The sequence below is a fragment of the Theobroma cacao genome, chromosome 3, assembly GCF_000208745.1.
Source record: "Theobroma cacao cultivar B97-61/B2 chromosome 3, Criollo_cocoa_genome_V2, whole genome shotgun sequence".
NCBI classification, from domain to species: domain Eukaryota; kingdom Viridiplantae; phylum Streptophyta; class Magnoliopsida; order Malvales; family Malvaceae; genus Theobroma; species Theobroma cacao.
Genome location: NC_030852.1, coordinates 28,624,314 through 28,641,539, shown reverse-complemented (window position 1 = coordinate 28,641,539; position 17,226 = coordinate 28,624,314). Strand labels below are relative to the sequence as shown.

General features: G+C 35.2%; 3 protein-coding genes across 11 annotated transcripts; 2 read left to right on the top strand and 1 right to left on the bottom strand.

Annotated features, from left to right (window-relative positions):
• Positions 153-3,807, top strand: LOC18605540 (protein phosphatase inhibitor 2). 2 transcript variants are annotated; one of them, XM_007038590.2, is made up of 5 exons: positions 153-235; positions 1,285-1,347; positions 2,115-2,227; positions 2,480-2,653; positions 3,304-3,807. In XM_007038590.2, the coding sequence occupies exons 2-5, from the start codon at positions 1,343-1,345 to the stop codon at positions 3,537-3,539; spliced, it is 528 nt and encodes a 175-aa protein (XP_007038652.2). In that variant the 5' UTR covers positions 153-235; positions 1,285-1,342; the 3' UTR covers positions 3,540-3,807. The 2 variants fall into 2 exon arrangements, with proteins under 2 accessions (XP_007038652.2, XP_017973068.1); XM_018117579.1 differs by having other exon boundaries at positions 154-235; positions 2,118-2,227.
• On the top strand, positions 3,903-6,593 carry LOC18605539 (3-hexulose-6-phosphate isomerase). 8 transcript variants are annotated; one of them, XR_001927128.1, is made up of 3 exons: positions 3,903-4,822; positions 6,113-6,225; positions 6,340-6,593. XR_001927128.1 is itself a non-coding variant. In XM_007038588.2 (2 exons), the coding sequence occupies exon 1, from the start codon at positions 4,203-4,205 to the stop codon at positions 4,809-4,811; it is 609 nt and encodes a 202-aa protein (XP_007038650.2). In that variant the 5' UTR covers positions 3,903-4,202; the 3' UTR covers positions 4,812-4,830; positions 6,340-6,589. The 8 variants fall into 8 exon arrangements, 5 of the variants coding, with proteins under 5 accessions (XP_007038650.2, XP_007038649.2, XP_017973061.1 ...); XR_001927127.1 differs by having other exon boundaries at positions 3,903-4,830; XR_001927126.1 differs by having other exon boundaries at positions 3,903-4,830; positions 5,786-6,225.
• On the bottom strand, positions 6,212-7,975 carry LOC18605538 (cannabidiolic acid synthase-like 2). Its single transcript, XM_018117464.1, has one exon. It carries the CDS (start codon positions 7,973-7,975, stop codon positions 6,359-6,361), a length of 1,617 nt encoding a protein of 538 aa, XP_017972953.1. The 3' UTR covers positions 6,212-6,358.

Sequence of the window (17,226 nt, the reverse complement as noted above, 5' to 3'; positions counted from 1 at the left end):
AAACTTAAAGACACTGACGACAACGTAAAAGTAAAATAATCGGGAGGTGGCGGTAACTACATTGCAGCAGGATTCAACCGGTAATTGGAAATAGACAAGGGCATAATTGGAAAAAAGAAATAATAAAAAGTCAAGGAATTACACTTAAAAATGAGAAAAATAAAAGCCCCTTCCCCCGAAGATAGAAAGGAACGTTTTCGCGGAACTTTGGTAAGTCAAGAGGAGCGATCGAAAGGTACAAATCTCTCACGAATTCCTCCTTCTGTTTTCCATGTGCTTATAATTCGTTCAATGAAAAGCGAAAGAAATGGAAAAGCTTTGTTTTTGGATTATTAATGATTGTTGGAGTTAATTTGGACGTTTCAAAGTTCAAACTTTTTGTGTACTTATTTATGCATTTTCTCAACAACCAATCTGAGCTTCATAGGCTGATCCTTCGCTTGAATTAATGGATTGATTTAGTTAGTTCTACATATTTGATTCACTGGATTGTTGTGTTCTTTTTATTCTGGGATTTCGCCCTGTCTGATTTTAGGTTTAATTACTTGCATGTAATTGTACTTTATAGCTATAATTTTGTTGTGATAAGGGTTTTTCAGTTTGTTAGTTGTGTCATATGCTCTTATTGGTCCCTTTTTTCCCTTGACTCATTGAATACTTAACTGGCTTAGAAGTGTTCCATTTTGCATGTTGATATATTCTGTCTGTTCTTGTTATTATCATGTTGGATTGTAAGAGCGGTAGACCTCTAATCAATGAACTTATTAGGGTTTTCATTCAGGAATTAAGAATTTTCTGTGACTCAATGAAGCTAGGTAGAGTTGCTGAAGAATGTAGCCCTAGGATAATGAAATTTTTTGCTGCAAGTAGTTCTCTTGATGAAGCAGCTGTTGGAGATTTTTTAGTTTATTTCAGGATAAATCTCTATAATTTCTTCATGTCATGGCCACTATCAGCTTTTTCTAATATTAGGTTTGACAAGTTCTTCTAAGCAGTTTGACTATTTATGCTTTTGTAACAATTTGGTTTTATAGCCTCTGCTCTTTGCTAGTACTTAATTTCTCAATTTGTATTGTTATCTACTCTGAATCATTGTTTTCCTTTCAACTCATTATGGCAGGATTTGTCCTTGGCCTGTTAGGCTTTACATAAATAAGAGCCAAGGCAAGCCTGCTTATAGCATAAATCAGTTGTATGACCCTGTATTGATTATCTGTGTTACAGTTTATATTCTTCATTTTCCATATATTAAAGTTTAAACAAGTGATTATAATAATGTTTCAGTGCATCAAATTGATTTGAAGCTTGCTGTTGGCACTCAGGAGAAAGCGAGTTTTTCCAGATGAAGTAATTCCTAATGTCTTCCATATTCTTTTCTTTTCTTTCCTTTTTCTTTTTCTTTTGGAAGTAGATGAGATGGGATGTAGGGTTGTTTGGTGGTCAACCTGTATGCATGTATAATGTTTTTTTTATTATTCATGATAGCATGCAATAAGAAGTTCTTGCTATATTTGAAGCATTTCTTGCATTTCTAAACAACCTCAATGTCTTCAGCTGCAATTCTGAGCCTGCATTCTCCCTATTTAGGTTTCAGTGAAGTAGTTCTAGATGTGGCTTTCTTTAGTATATTGACCAACAAAGAACGGATTGCTCAAATTACTAAATATTTCATAAGGTACTTCTACATTTTAGAAAGGACTTAAAAGTATCTGTTAATGGTTTGATACAACCGTAGGTGAGCCTTTTGTGCCAGAAAAAATGAGGGCAAATGTGCATGTTTGAGTTATTTATATGTTGTGCCAAGTGACAATGCCTTATGTAGATTTAACACTTTAATGGGGAAGGACATAGTGAACTCATCTAGAAATCAGCCTCAATATTTTTTATCAATGTATTGATTTAGGCTATGGCTGGAGTTTGAATCCAGGTTCTTGACTCAAGTAGTCAAGTATTAGCTTTTTTATAGTATATTCTCATTTTGCATTATATTTGTTCTTTTTTCGGCTTCCATTTTTATTTTAATATAGTTTGCTACTGACGAAAGAATTTTAGTTTTATATAGTTACCTTCTTTTGTTGTGCTTTGGATCTAATAATTCTTTGTTGGGGTAACAGTAGGCGTGTAAGATGGGATGAGGCAAATCTGGGGGAAATTGAAGCAAATAAACCTGTAAGGCAGAAGATAACTGAACCCAAGACGCCATACCACCCCATGATTGAAGATGATGGTATGTTCATTCACATAGTGTTTTTCCTTTTGCAGAAGCCTATTGTTTTATGTGTGAATATATGTGTGCATATTAGAGAATGGCGTTGCTCTATTTTTGGTTTGCAACATTCTGAAATTACATTTGCTTTAGTGGTTTCTCCATCCTTAAAGGTTGGTTACAGCCTTTTCACTTAATTTCTTCTTTTGGTAAGAGCTTTATTTTGAAAATTGGATAACATTTCTCACCTTATAGTCTGAATCTTGGTTGTAGGGTCTTTGTCTCCTGTGAGACGTAGTTTCAACGATTGCATAGGTGATGCTATGGATGCAGAGAAATTACGCTCTGCTTTGAATGATGTGGCTTCCTCGAGTAGAAAAACAACTGGGAGATCTGGTGGCTGGACGTCTTCTGAGGATGAGGCTGATCCCATGGATCAGGAAGAAGGTGGTTTTTTTGACTTGCTTTTAAGTTGTCCTTTTCACAACCCATATTTGAAAAATGTTTTACTTTCAGCATTTCTAATGTCTGCTTTATCTTTCATGCGAATTAAAGTGAGGACAAAAAATATTGTTAGTTGCTTGAGAACAGACTTAGATGTGAATGGATAAGGTTTGCTTGTAGACAGCCTTTTGATGGTTAAAACCCTTGCTTTTTCTAGTGAAATTTATCATCACAAGAACATATTAATTTTTTCTTTTTGGGAGGAAGGGTGGGAGGTTGATTGTTGAACAGTCATGATTTACCTGTTGTTGTGTCATTACAACGTTATAGCTTCTAAACTTCTGCTTTCACTAAGAGCTAGGAATTTTCCATCATTTTCTTGTGCCATTTTCTCTTGGTTCCAATCATCTGTATGATTCTCTTGGTGTTCTCTAATGCTTTTTATATTATTGAGAAAGTAATTAGAAATAGTAGTGACATGTCTTAAAAATCATACATGACCCTATTCTAAAACAGTGATGAAGGTTGAACACCTCTCATTAGCCTCCACCTTCCCATACTATCTTACCTCTTTTAGGTCATCACTTGTTTACAATTTACTGTGTTGTGTTCAAACTGTGGTTGATGGTTCTAGTCTATTCCACTTTTGTCAGATTCTGAAACAGACCGGAGTGGTATGAGTTTTAAGGAACACAGAAAAGCACACTATGATGAGTTTTTGAAGGTAAAGGAACTCCGACGTAAGGGCTCTTTCCTTGACGATGAAGATGATGATGTGGAGGGTGATTCATCTTCATCATTAAGCTCTGGTGTCAAAGATATAGACATAGAGGAGGGTACTTCAACTTTGCCTCAAAAGTCTTCTGCACGTCCAGCAAACGGAGTGTAGAAGTCATCAGACCAATCTGAGACCTAAAGCTGACTCTTTTGACTTTCATTTGTGGTAATTTGGTGCAAAAAAAGAACAATACTTTAGTTTCTGTATTTTTCCATATTTGAGTTCACACGTACATAAGAGTTTCCCGAATTTGACATGTTTGTGTGAATCTCGCGGCACCCCAACGTTTGGTCTTTAACAAATAAGCAAAATGGCAAGGTACTGCGACTTTGTTGTGCACCCTGATTCACATACTTCGAGTTATGTTGTCGCTACTAAACACCTTGCCAGGGCTTTAAAAACTGTTCGAAATAGGAATTTGCCATTATGCTGATGAAGGACAAGCAATCTGTTTGATGATTTATTCTGAACATAAGTTTCAATTAAGACGGGGCCAACTCAACATGAAATTTGAGTATTATCATATTTTACGTGAAATTGGATTGACGAAGAAAATTTCCATCTGAGGTAACGAAAGTTTGTATGGATAAAACTTAGGCAGTCCTTGCTGTCTCTCAATTCGTTGCAACCGGACGCTTATCCAAAGCATCTTCGCTCCACGTGTCCTGTCTCTTCTATGAGTTACTACAAATTAAACGGGTCATGGGCCAAGCGGCAACATATCCAGTGAGGGTCTAAACCTTAGCACTGAAGAACGCAGAAACTGTGCTTCCAATGGACACCGGTAACACTCCAATGGCAAGCCTAGCCTCACAAATATGCGATCATATTGCCTCCATCTTCTCCAAACCCACTGCCCACCCAGCTGTCTTAGACCTAATGGTAGCAGAGTTGACCTCCATAGCGTCCCAAAAGGGTCGCGTCTTTCTCTATGGAGTAGGCCGAGAAGGTCTAATGCTAAAGGCCCTGTGCATGCGCCTGGCGCATCTGGGTCTGTCTGCCCACTCGGTCTTCGACATGACCACTCCCCCCATCACCTCCAAAGACCTTCTCATAGCCTCAGCTGGCCCTGGAGGATTCTCCACCGTCGATGCCCTATGCTCGGTGGCACGATCCCATGGTGGTAGAGTGTTGCTGCTGACTGCCCGGCCTGAGACAGGATCCAGTGTGAAGCATGCTAACGTAGTGGCTTATGTACCAGCACAGACAATGGCCGATGATAAGGAGGATGGGGGTGGGGAGAAATCAAGGACGTTGCTGCCTATGGGGAGTGTTTACGAGGGGGCCATGTTCGTGTTGTTTGAGATGGTGGTGTACAAGTTGGGTGAGGCTTTGGGAGAGAGTCCTGAAGCCATCCGAGGTCGTCATACCAATCTTGAGTGACTCAAAGTCTGGTAGGGAGGTACCTTATCTGTATTTCCAACCTTTTCCGCGTTTGTATGCTTAAGTCTAAAAAATTGAAAAATGGTTGTGGTGGGTAGCTATAGTTCTTTTTTAAGTCCATGTCCTTGTTGTTGGATTTTTGTTATATGTCCATGTTGTTGTTTTTCATTTTCTTTTGTTTTTGTTTAAGGATAAATCAATTGAAAGAATGACCATATTAATTAATAGTTTTACACCTTGCCTAGTCAATCAAGATTATTCCAACTTGCTTTCGTGCATGGTTGTGGAGTCCAACTTAGTAGTTATAACATAACGTCCGTTAATTATAATAGAAAAAATCTGCCGGTATACCATCCATTAATGAATAAAACTAAAGTCGTCAATGAATATTGAATATTATCTCAAGTTAATAGTTTTGTTGTTATAAAATTTTAATAAGCGAATTGTCTACTCTTTATGGGTATGGTTGGTAGTGGAACTCTGTATTTGGATGATGTCTCAGCTTTCTGACCGTCCACAATCATACCAAGGAAGTCTGTCCCCACTCAACAATTTCTGTTTCATGTGAGGTTTTTGGATATTTAAGTCTAGTATCTTATCTTGATCTTTTTTTAATAAAAAAGTCTACTATGTTTTTCTTTGATTCTTCAAACAAACTCATTCTAGGGAGGAGAAAAAAAAGCCTCTGACAACTAGGTCATGTCTGGAAATTCTATAGTAGGTGGCAAGAGTAAGATATGCCTACCAGCAAACTTCTTGACCCTTCATCACACATCTCAAATTCTTAACCCCCAATATTATATCTCTTCTCAAGGCCATGAACATTTATAGTAGTTGTTAACAGTAGAATTAGATATCAATGTTTCTGAAGCTACTGAAATTCATGCTATCATCTACAATCCTGAGTCTAACAAAAAGCTTAGTAAACATATTGGTTGGTGCTGTCCTAAGAGCATTTTCTTTTTCTGGTTAAGACATTCGTAGGTGTCTCATCCTCATGAAAACCTGGGAAAAGCAGAGATTATTCGGAGTACTTGTGCTGAACTTTGGGGATTCTGAAGCTCTAAATTTAGCCTTATTAGAAAGAAACATTATACTTTGCCAATTTCACCGAGGAACTTGGACTCTGAGGTTGTGGTGACTCTACGAGGAAAGGGTGTGGTTTTATCCCTTGAGCACAATCATCTGTTATTCCTAAGCTTTCCCTCAAGCTATCCGATAGAGATACCAAAAATACCAAATGCATCAGAGCCTGTTGTATGCGTATTGTGTTAAACTTAATCTGTTTGTTGATTATGCAGGGGTCTTGTGCCCCTGCCTTCTGTTAACACATTCTGAGGCAGTTTGATACTGTCAAACTTAAAGCCAAAAAAAAGATAAACAAAAACTACTCCAAGTTTGCTGCAAAACAAAGGTAAGGTTATAATTTATTAGACTTGGCATGTATCTCGTCATGGAAGAAATAGGAACAGAGAAACTCTTTATTTGCAATATACTTTTCATTGACATCTTTATTCATGCTTAACAGAAATCTGAACGCTTTTACTCTAGGGACCCTTGTTCTTCGGCGAAGATGAAAGAGGAGGGATACTTTGTTCATTCTTAAAGAAATTTTCAGGATCAACCATGGTCTTTACATGTACCAATCTGTTGAAGTTATTCTTAAAATATTTCAAACCCCAAATGCTAGCTTGTGCATAACTTGTGTAGCCGACGTTATTGGTTCCAATATCTAGATCTCTGTAATTAAAATATGCTTCTCGCGGAGATTTTGAAACGTAAGTGGTCATATAACTGTAAAGTCTCCTGATCCAACTTATGTACTTTTGAGATTCTGCATTTTCTTCTTTTGACCAGGCCACAAGGTACGAGGCTTGGTACAAGTTGCCAGCTCTATGCGGATATGGAAGTGCAGCCTCTGGAATTTCATCCATTTTCCCTCCAAAAGCTACCATCATCATAAAAGCGATTTCTGCCTCTTTCTCAAAAAACTTTTCCCATATCCCCTCCAATCCACTTTCAGGAATTGGTTCCTTCACGTAGTCAGATTTTGCTTTGAAAGTTTGTTTTGGGAGAGCATTCCTGTCAAGCAAAATATCCAGACGTTCTCTTGAAACTCCACCAAAGTAGAGAACTGACTCAACCCAACTCATTTCAATGCAGTCTTGTTTTACTAATCCGAGCTCAGGAAACCTGTCTTGTATCAATGGAATTAGCTCATCAATCCCACCAAGATACAAGGCTTTGAAAGCAGCTTGAATTGTTTTCTTCCCTACTTGACTGGAATTTACCTTCGTTATCGTGACATCCGTGAATAGATCATCAGGAAGCTTGTGACCAATGTGTTGCCAACGATGAAGAATTTTGGTTGCGTTTTGTTCTAAGGTCTTGTTGACTGTGAAAACAGTCACAACTTCTGGGACGGGAACTAGCTTTACCTTCCAAGCGAGAACAACTCCGAAGGTATTTCCTCCACCTCCTCGAATGGCCCAAAATAAATCCTCACCCATGGATTTTCGGTCCAGAATTCTTCCATTAACATCAATTAAGTGAGCATCAATTACATGATCAGCAGCAAGTCCATATTTCCGCATCAATATGCCATAACCTCCCCCACTAAAATGCCCACCAACACCGATAGTGTGACAAACACCGGCTGGGAAGGCAAGAGTTTTACTTTTTTCAACAATTCTGTAATAAAATTCACCAATAGTCGCACCAGATTCAACCCATGCAACTTTATTTTTGGTGTCAACCTCAATCGATCTAAAATTAACCAGATCAAGAATGATAAATGGAACTTCAGAAACATAAGAAAGACCTTCAAAATCATGACCACCACTTCGAATTCTAATTTCGAGCTTGTGTGTTTTTGAACAATAAATTGTTGTTTGGATATGGGATGTTTGCAGTGGGGTTACAATGACAAAGGGTTTAGGGGTAGCCGATGTGGAGACCCTGAGATTTTGAATAGAAACATCTAAAATAGGTAAATATGAGGAATTACTTTGTGTGAAAATGACCTTAGAAATAGAAGCAGAGTCTGCTGAATGAAGAGAAAGGCAATGAAGGAAATCGTCATGAGAATCAGCTAAAGTTGCCCCAGACAATGAGAAGAGAACAACTAAAAGAACTGGAAGCATTGAGATGTGAGGAGCCCCCATTTCTTGAGCTGGTTGTTTGCATAGGAATGTGTTAAGAGTAACCTTTATTTATAGCATCCATGGGAAACCTTGGTCGGGTCAAGACACAAAAATGTGTGAAACTTAAAGGTCTAATGAATAGCAATTTGCTTAGCAGCCTCTTCTTTGACCATTTAGCACTCAAAAAATGGAGCAGAATCATAAATTAATTAAATTGTTGTCATCCAGTGAAGGTAATGCTACGTTATTTGTTTTTATTTGCATAACTATATCTTTGTGGATTTATCCTTCACCAAACGTCGATTAATATATGTTTTTAATGATAAAAAAGGTTTTTTAAATCCTCCGTATGCCACCTGGTTGATTGGTTGGTTTGGAAGAAAGGTCGCATTCTACTGACCTGTCTTAATGGACCCTAGTGATCTGAATTCTACACATATCGTAATACTATCGAATGGCATATATTGTTCTTTAATTTTAAAATTATTTTAATTTAGAGTCTTTAACTAAGTAATTAACGTTCAGAAAAAAATTAACTGAGGAATAACCATTCCCATAGTATAATTTGCGGTTCACTAGTAAAAACGATATAGCTAGATTGCCAATGAAGGAACAAGCTTGATTTTTTTTAGGAAAAAAAAGGTGTGTAAATTGTAAGATACATATACAGTGAAATCATTTTAGATTAACAATCATAAATTATAAGATGCTGCTTAATTGCTTAAAGGGTAGTTTTTTTTTTCTTTTTTTGTTAGATTTAAATAATTGTTTAAAGGGTAGTTTCTCTTTTGAGAGTGATTATGATCTTTATTCGTGTACGAGTTACGTGTTCTTTTTATTTCTTTTTACTTGTCTCTCACATAAATATAACATTTTTCACATAATATCTTGAGATTATTTTATTTTTGCATCAAATTTTGAGTTTTACTTCAATTCTTAAAAAGTAATTGCGTTAAATTTTTAATTAATTTTTTTATAAAAAATAATAAAAAACTTTTTTTAATATTTTTTAGTTGTTTATTTAATTAAAAAAAAAACTAAACATCTTTTGAGTTTCTTTTATGATTTTTCTCACTTTCTATAGATCTCCTCACTTTCTTATTGTCAAATACAAAGTTTTAACCACCCAGTACCAGTAGCCAACAGCCTTCTAATTCCCAAACCATTTTGCTGGCTTTGAAAATCCATTCAATTATTGTGTTTCTCACAAGAGTCCGATGGGAATGCTTGTGTCAGTGTTTATGGTGGCATTGTGGCAAAATGGAAGGAGTGGGAAATTCGTGTCAGGGATAAGAACTTTCCAAAATAATTATGGTTTGGAAAGCCATGTTGAGCGGAGTTTTCACTCAATGCCACCAACCTAAACACGTAACTCAATCACCCCGGAGTAAATTATCTCTATCTCTCAAACCAGGATATTGCTCTCCTCTCCATTTTACTTATCGTAACTTACTTCCACTTGTTTCAGAAATTCAAAACTTGGTTATTCATTATTTTATTATCATTAAAAAAACTAAAAAAAAAGGAATTATATCTTTAAAATATTACATGAGAAAATGTCATTTTACAAAAGATTTATGTAAAATTTATTTTTAAAAAAATGATGATTTTCTTTTCACAATGTTAATTATATTCTAATTAATATCTGAAATAAGTTTTATTTTAACTAATTATGTATAAGACGGTTTCCCAACTATATTTTTCACATTTGGCCTACCTGCAATTAAAATTGAATTATTGTAACAATTAGCTCGCAAGTGAGAGATACGTGACCTGCAGCAACAAACTATCATACACCTCCCTAAAAAAAATTATACATATGCTATTTATTTACCAATTCTTCAATTGAACATTATTTTGTGAGCCATTGACCCTAAACTCTCTTAACCAATTCCTCATGTCTTACTTCCTGTGTTGGGGTGTCATTTTCTTTTCGGTTTATACTAATCAATCAAAGCCTTGTATCTGTTAGAGCTTATTTAAAAGTTTTATACAAATTAGTTATGCTATTTATTAATAAATCTTCTATTAAACATCATTTGTGAGGCATTGACCCTAAACTCTCCTAACCACTTCTTATTTTCTTCGTTGTCAAATCAAGGTGAAACGCATATAATTGGAAAGCACAATGCTCTGAAAGTGATCAGCAAAGAAATTGTTTGAAGTTCAAGTGTGATTTGAGCAAATTGTTCTAATTTTTTAAAATTTACTTTGTTAGAGATCTCAAGTTCATGAGGTTAATTCAAATTTTAAGTGGATATTACTTGGGTTATTGTAGATCGTCTAAATAGTTCTAAGTTTAAATTAATCTAAATTCCAAGTCAATTCAAGTTTCTAATTAATTGGATTTAGGGATACTATAGAATTAATTAATTAACATTTTAAAACCAGCTCACAGAGCTTGTTGACTTTTAGCCAGGTTTAAACTGGTTGACTTTTACTAGGCATGACTTTTGTAGCCGGCTTTATGCAGCAAACTCCCCACCCATTTTACAGAGCCCATTAAGCCTAGAAATGAATTAATTTGCTTATGGGCTATGGCCACAGGAGTAGGAGGCAACACTACTGTGTTTAACATACCAAGAACAAGAGTGAGTTATCCCTCATCCGCCTTTCGGATCACTAAAACTTCAATCCATTTATATACAAGTGTCCAGTCTAAAATTGTTAATTAAAAGTGATAAATCCATATACTTTTAATAATATAATAAATTAATAATTTTATTACTTTTTTATTATCAATTAAATTATATTTTTTGTTAGATAAGTATTAAAATATAACACGTCAGCTAATTTTTCAAGTGAAAAGATACTTTTATATAAGTAATCTTCGTATCAGAAACACTTTTAAAGATGCGATATGTATAGAAGCTTACAATAGAGGAGCGACTTGGCAGTCAGAAATTCTTTTATAAAATCAAATTTTGTTGGGTAGAGGTTGTGGAACATAGATTATTGATGAACACTAGATTGAATGGCCTAACCTATTGTTATCTTTAAGATGACAGGAATTCATTAAAGTATATTATATACTTTTCTTTTATAACTAATAATATCTTTCTTATTTATTTTTAATATTTATTTTAGTCTTTTTATTTTTAATTATTTGTTCGGTATGTCATTTTCATTACCCTTATATCTAAGTGTAAAACCTCAAAAAGCATTAAGGACTACCGACCTATAAGCCTAGTAGAAAGTATCTACAAGATCATTACTAAGGTGTTACCTAATAGGTTAAGGTTGGCTACAGGGGAGGTGGTAGGTAACCAACACTTCACTTTCACAAAAAAGAGACAACTTGTGGACTATGCTTTTATAATTAATGAAGTTGTGGATGACATGAGGAGGGATAAGAATGGGAGGCCATTTTTCAAAGTAGATTTTAAGAAAGCCTATGATACAGTTAGCTAGGAGTTTTTAGATTTTGTGTATGGAAAAATGGGATTTGGAAGGAAATGGAGGTGTGGGGTTAGAGCTTGTATATTAACGGCTAGGATATTAGTGTTGGTTAATGGAGTTCCCACCAGACAGTTTAGGATAACGAAGGGGTAACGACAAGGCTGTCCACTATCTCTTTTCCTATTAAATTGTGCCACAAAAACTTTCAATGTCCTAATGAGTGAGGTAATTAAGTTGGGAGTATGCAAAGGAATTGACAGAAGCAATAGAGGGCTAGTTATGTCACTTTTGCAATTTGCTTATGATAGAACAATAATATTCAAGCTAAAGTGGGAATCAATTAGGAACGTGAGAAAGATACTGAGGTGTTTCTAATTGATTTTAGGTTTTAGGATTAATTTTCAAAAGAGTAGCCTTTTTAAGATAGGCCTGGAAGAAGAGATATTGTAGAGTGGGCAGGCAAGATCGACTGTAAGATGGAAAAGTTCCCTTCTAGGTACCTAGGTTTGCCATTAAGAGTTAAAACTAGTTCAAAAAGATGTGAAGACTAGTAGTGGAAAGGTTTGAAAGTAGGTTAACATGGTGGAAATGTAGATTGCTGTCATTAAGAGGTAGAGTTACCCTCATTAGATCGGTTATAATGAGTTTGCCTACCTTTTATATGTCATTATTTAGGAAGTCGATAACGGTAAACCAGGAGTTAAAATAAAAGCAGTAAAAATTTCTGTGGAATAGGGCGACAGATGAGAGAAAAATCCATTATGTGGATTAAGGGTCGATTTGTATGTATAAAGAGTTTAGAGCGTTAGGTTGGGTTGACTTTTAAACAAGAAATTCAACTTTGCTCAATAAGTGGATATGGAAATACGGGAATGAAAGGGACATTCTATAGAGAAAGGTTATTATTGATAAAAATGATAATGACCCACGAGCTTTGCTTCCATGGTCATGAAGGTTGAATAAGCAATCTTTCATTTGGAAGAACATAGTCAAACCTATCAGAGAGGATGGAAAAGGTAGCTCAATCTTATGGGAAGGGCTTGGTTTCATTTTGGGGAAAGAGGAATGGCTTGATTTTTGGATGACGAATGGTTAAAAAGACTAACTCTGAGGCAAGCTTTTCTTAGGATATATGCATTAATAGAGAATAAGACAAGTAAAGTTACGGAGTATTGTTAGTGGGTAGAAGGGGAATGGAAATGGCAAATAGAGCTAAAACACTGCTTGTTTGAATGGGAAGTGGAACAATGGGATAGTTTCATAAAGGCTATAAGTGAGAACCTAATGGTGGAGGAATATGAGGATACAGTTATCTAGAAATGGAGATTGAGTGTAGAGTATTTAATGAGCTCTTACTGCAGATCGATGGTAGCAAGAAACAAGAATGTAAGGGATAATTAAAAGAAGTTGTGGTACAGAATAGCTTCGATGAAGATTGAGATAATTTGTTGGAGGATTTTTAGGGGTAGAATTGTAGTTAAGGCAAAGTTGGCCAAGAAGAGGTTACTCTGGACTAACTCAATAGTGTGCGTTTTGTGTAGAGATAGTAAGGAGTAAGTGATCATCAATTTTTTGGATGTACAGAGAGTTGGAAGATTTGGACGAGGTGGATTAGGCAATGGGGTATTAGTTGGGCGACGCAAGACAAGGTAGTTCAATTTTTCCTTGATTGGAATGAACTATTGCACAAAGGTGATAAAAGATTGTGGCGACTGGCGTTCTTCGTCATTACCTAGTGCATTTGGTTAATAAGGAATGAGGCGATTTTTCAAGGCAAAGTGTGGGATAATGAGCAATGTTTAGATATCGTTAGGATAAAAGTTGCATGATGTGCAAAGGCACGATGGTCAAGAAACTTAGGAAAAGTGACGGAGATTATGAGATGCCCAAAAATAAACAAACCGCAAAGCCCCTGAAACAAAGAAAGAATGGTTACAAATTGGAAGTCACCTTCTAGAGGTTGGCTTAAGTTTATTGTTGATAGGGCTGTGAAGGAGAGCCTAGGCCTAGCAGCCATTGGTGGAGTGTTGAAGGATAAGAAAAGAGCAATAAAATTAATGTTTTCAAAACTAGTAGAGGTCATTGAGGTCAACACGACTGAAGTACTAGTGATTAAGGAGGCTTTTAAATTGTTTGGTGTCTCGAAATGGGTGGAGAACCAGTCATTGATAATTGAGAGTGACTCGATAAATGTGAGATGTGTACTAGATTCAAGTAAAGCACCATGGAGGTTGACGAAAGAGCTTCTAGGTCTAGTGGGCGTACAGATAAGGTTAGGTGAACAACAGGTTAGAAAAATCCCTAGGGGAACAAATGAGATGGCAAATGACCTGACAAAGTCAAGCCTTTATAGTGAGGGAGATTTGGTACTAATGTTGGACTAATTGGAGGGTGATACCGAGTGAATGGTGATAGAAAGGGGGAGTTTTTCTTTTTAGTAACTTAATAGTGATGTTTTTCATGGATGATGTTTTAACTCTTTCCTACCATTAGTGTTGTGTAGGTCTTAAAAATGGCATGCCTTCTCTTTCTTTCTTAATAATTTTTCATTTTAAATGTAGGAAAAGTTGAAGGCATGAAGGAAAGAAGGAAAACTAAAAAGAGAGAAAGAGAAAAAAGAAGGGAAAAATGAAAAATAAAAGAAAAAAGATTAAAAATTTTTTACTTGATTGAAGAAATTTTGAAACGCATGAGGCATAGGAGTAACACTTTTCTCTTTCACCTATTTTTCTTAAAGAGGATAGGTTTTTTGCCTTGGGTGAGAGAATTGTGCTTTTTGCTTCTTCTTCACCTTTGTTCTTATTTGATTCTTTTCAAAAGGGTTTGTTTTTCATCTTTTAAATTAGTGATTTATGATTTTATTGTTTATGAGACTGCATGATTTTGTGGATTGTCTTGGAAGGGATTGCTTTGGAATGTAGAGGGATTGTGCATAAAATAAAGGTTTTTTTGTTGCGAGGGTAAGGACTTTTTGTTTGTTGTGTTCTCTTGACTAAAGGAAAGGGGAGGAGAGGGGAGGGGGGGGAAGCTTTTTCTTTCTTAGTCTTTTAGCCATAATGTATTTTGTTTTTTTTTTTTATGTTTTTGAGTTTGGTACGGAGCCACCAAGGGTTTTGAGCTTTATTCATGACTTGTTCATAGAGTTAAGTTGTACCTAGAGATAGGTGTAGGATTTTAATAAGGCGAGTTTCATATGAAAGCCCTTTGAGTATTTGTGTTGTATTAGAAAATAAGGATAATAGAATAATTTTATTAAAAAAAGAGAGAGAAAGGAAAAAAGAAAAAAAAAGAGAAGAAAAGATAAAAGAAAAAACATTGCTCCATCTAAAAAGTTTGCTTTCTTGGGAGGCATCAATATATAAGTGTGCTTTTTTTCCTATGTGATGGATCTTGCTGTTTCATTGATTTGTGTATGGAATTTTCATGCTTTTGTTTTGGGTTCATAGATTAATAAGGGAAAAAGGGAGGTGAATGTTTAGGACATAGTTGCATGAGGTTGATGTTTTTTTTTCTTGTCTATTTTTTTGAGGGTGGAGATAGTTTCAAGTGAAAAGGGTTTTGAGACTTGGGATGTTTGTGGGTCATTGTGGTGGGGGTTTTCAAAAGGAAGGACTTTGCTTGTAAAATTTTCATGTGGTCTGGGATTGTTTCCGTTCTTAATCTCTTGCTTGAAGGACTTTGTGGGTGGGGTAAAGGAAGGGTTTTCACTAGTTTTGAGGTATGGTGTGGGTGACAAGGCTACGATGGCACCTTGGTGTTTGACTGATGAACCTTGAGCGCTACAATCATGATAAGTTGATGGGGGATTTCTTTTTCATTCATATTTGTGATTAGTTGTCAAGGTCAATGGGGTTTTTTTCTCCTTGCTATCAACTTTTCAATTTTTTCAATTAAACCTTGATCGTGGCTTTGGTTTGTTGTTGAGCTAGTTTGTAGGAGATGGTAGGGCTCTATTCTTTCTAATACAGTGGAACGTTGAAGGCTCGAGAAGGGTTGTGAAGCTTATTGTGATCCTTAGTAGTTAATGAGGTTAAGGTTGGACAGTTTGGGACTAATTGCATGTTGCGACTTTGGGGTTTTTACTTTCAGAATTGCTTACGTGTTTTAGTTGTTAAAATTTGGTTTTTTGTAACTCTTTTATGATCTTTTGTAGCTCGTATTGTTATTAGGGGATATTTTCTTTTGTCATTGCTACCAAAGGCTTTTTGCCCAACATTCTTTTGCTTATTGTCAAGGGCAATGCCTTCTCCAAAACTAGCGTTCTATGCCAAGAGAAGTCGTCCACCAGTTTGGTGCTAAACTTGTTATGGGTGATGATTCTATTGCTTGTATGTTTTATGGCTTGATTTTATGACAATATAAATATAATTTTTTTTCATACACATCAAGTGGATGTGATGTTGTATCGATTACTAGTTGTTTTTTGTTTTGACTGTTATTCTGTGATTATACTTACTTTAAATTTTTTTGAAAAAAATATATATTTAGCAAGATTTCTAAAAGAAAAGAACAAATAATCAGAGAAAATTAATTAAGAACTTAATTAATACTAATATTTTATCTTTAAAAATGAGTGTAGATTTTTATCAGCTTTATTTAATTTATAAATTTACATTGGGTTAAACCACTTAAAAGATATATTGCTTTTTAGACTACTAGAGTGTAGCCCATGCTACACGTTGGGTACAATTTTTTTATATATGAATAAGGTATGACATTAATTTACATTAATAAGGATAATCATTAAAAACAAAAAATAATCAAAATATCATTTGCAAATTACATTATAATGTGTAAAAATAAATTTTTAAAAGTCAAAAGATATTGTGATGACGTATTAAACTTATTTAAAATGAACTTTTTATCAAATTTGAACTTATTTGATCTTTCACAGTGCTATCATGTATAGGCAATACTATTACTAATAGGTCTATATAATGCATTATTAGGATTTTTTTTTTGTTATTTCTTGCATTGTAATAAAAAAAGTTATAAAAAAGATAAAATTATAAATACAATCAATAAAAATTAAATAATAAAAAATAAAAAGAGAGAGAAAAACTACAAAAAATTGAATCTCAATTAAAAATTAAATTAAAAAAACCACCCATTCGTTTTTCTTAATTTTTCTTTTTGTTTTTTTTCTAATTTTTCCTCCCGCTTCTCCTTCTCAACCCAGACTTACCTTTCTCTCGTACAGATCTCCATCTCTTTTTTTTACCCTTTTCTTTACCCATTCCTTTTTTTATCAAATCTGAATTTTTCACCCAATTTTTTTTTCAAAATTTTTTATCTTATCTTTCTTTTTCCTTCCACTTTATCCCTACTCTTTTCCAACCGCTACAACTCAACCATAAAACTCATCTAATTCCAATCCATCACATGTCAGCCCCCAACATAATCCCCAACTCCCTTCTCAAGACTCCACCTGTCAAAACATGGAGAAGCAAAACCTGCAAAAGGCCACTTCAAACGTGGCCACTTTTTAAGTTGAGACGTGACAAAATGATGGGACTTCCTTTCAAGTATATAATACTAACATTATATCCCATCTTTGATCACAATCTCATGTTTTATGAAGCAATTATCTAATCTTTAGCGAACCTTCTTCCAGTGCACATTCCCTTTTATTTCCAGCTCACATAGAAAATACTTGGTACTATGTTTTTGGTGTAACTGTAAATGCTACTCCCTCCAGTCTCCATGAAGACCTTCCATGTCTATCTGTCGTGACGTGCGGGTCCGGAAACCCGTCCGCCAGACGCGGGCGAAAATTAAAAATCTCAAAGGTGTGGGAGTCGTCACCAATCTTTTTTTTTTTTTTATCTAGGTGTGATTGGTGACCTATTAACTCGATTCTTAATCGACGAAAG

Coding starts and splice junctions, on each gene's coding strand:
- LOC18605538 (XM_018117464.1), bottom strand. CDS start 7,975: ATGGGGGCTCCTCACATCTCAATGCTTCCAGTTCTTTTAGTTGTTCTC.
- LOC18605540 (XM_007038590.2), top strand. Junction 2,228..2,479: donor CCCCATGATTGAAGATGATG/GTATGTTCATTC, acceptor TCTTGGTTGTAG/GGTCTTTGTCTCCTGTGAGA. Junction 2,654..3,303: donor TCCCATGGATCAGGAAGAAG/GTGGTTTTTTTG, acceptor CACTTTTGTCAG/ATTCTGAAACAGACCGGAGT.
- LOC18605539 (XM_007038588.2), top strand. CDS start 4,203: ATGGACACCGGTAACACTCCAATGGCAAGCCTAGCCTCACAAATATGC.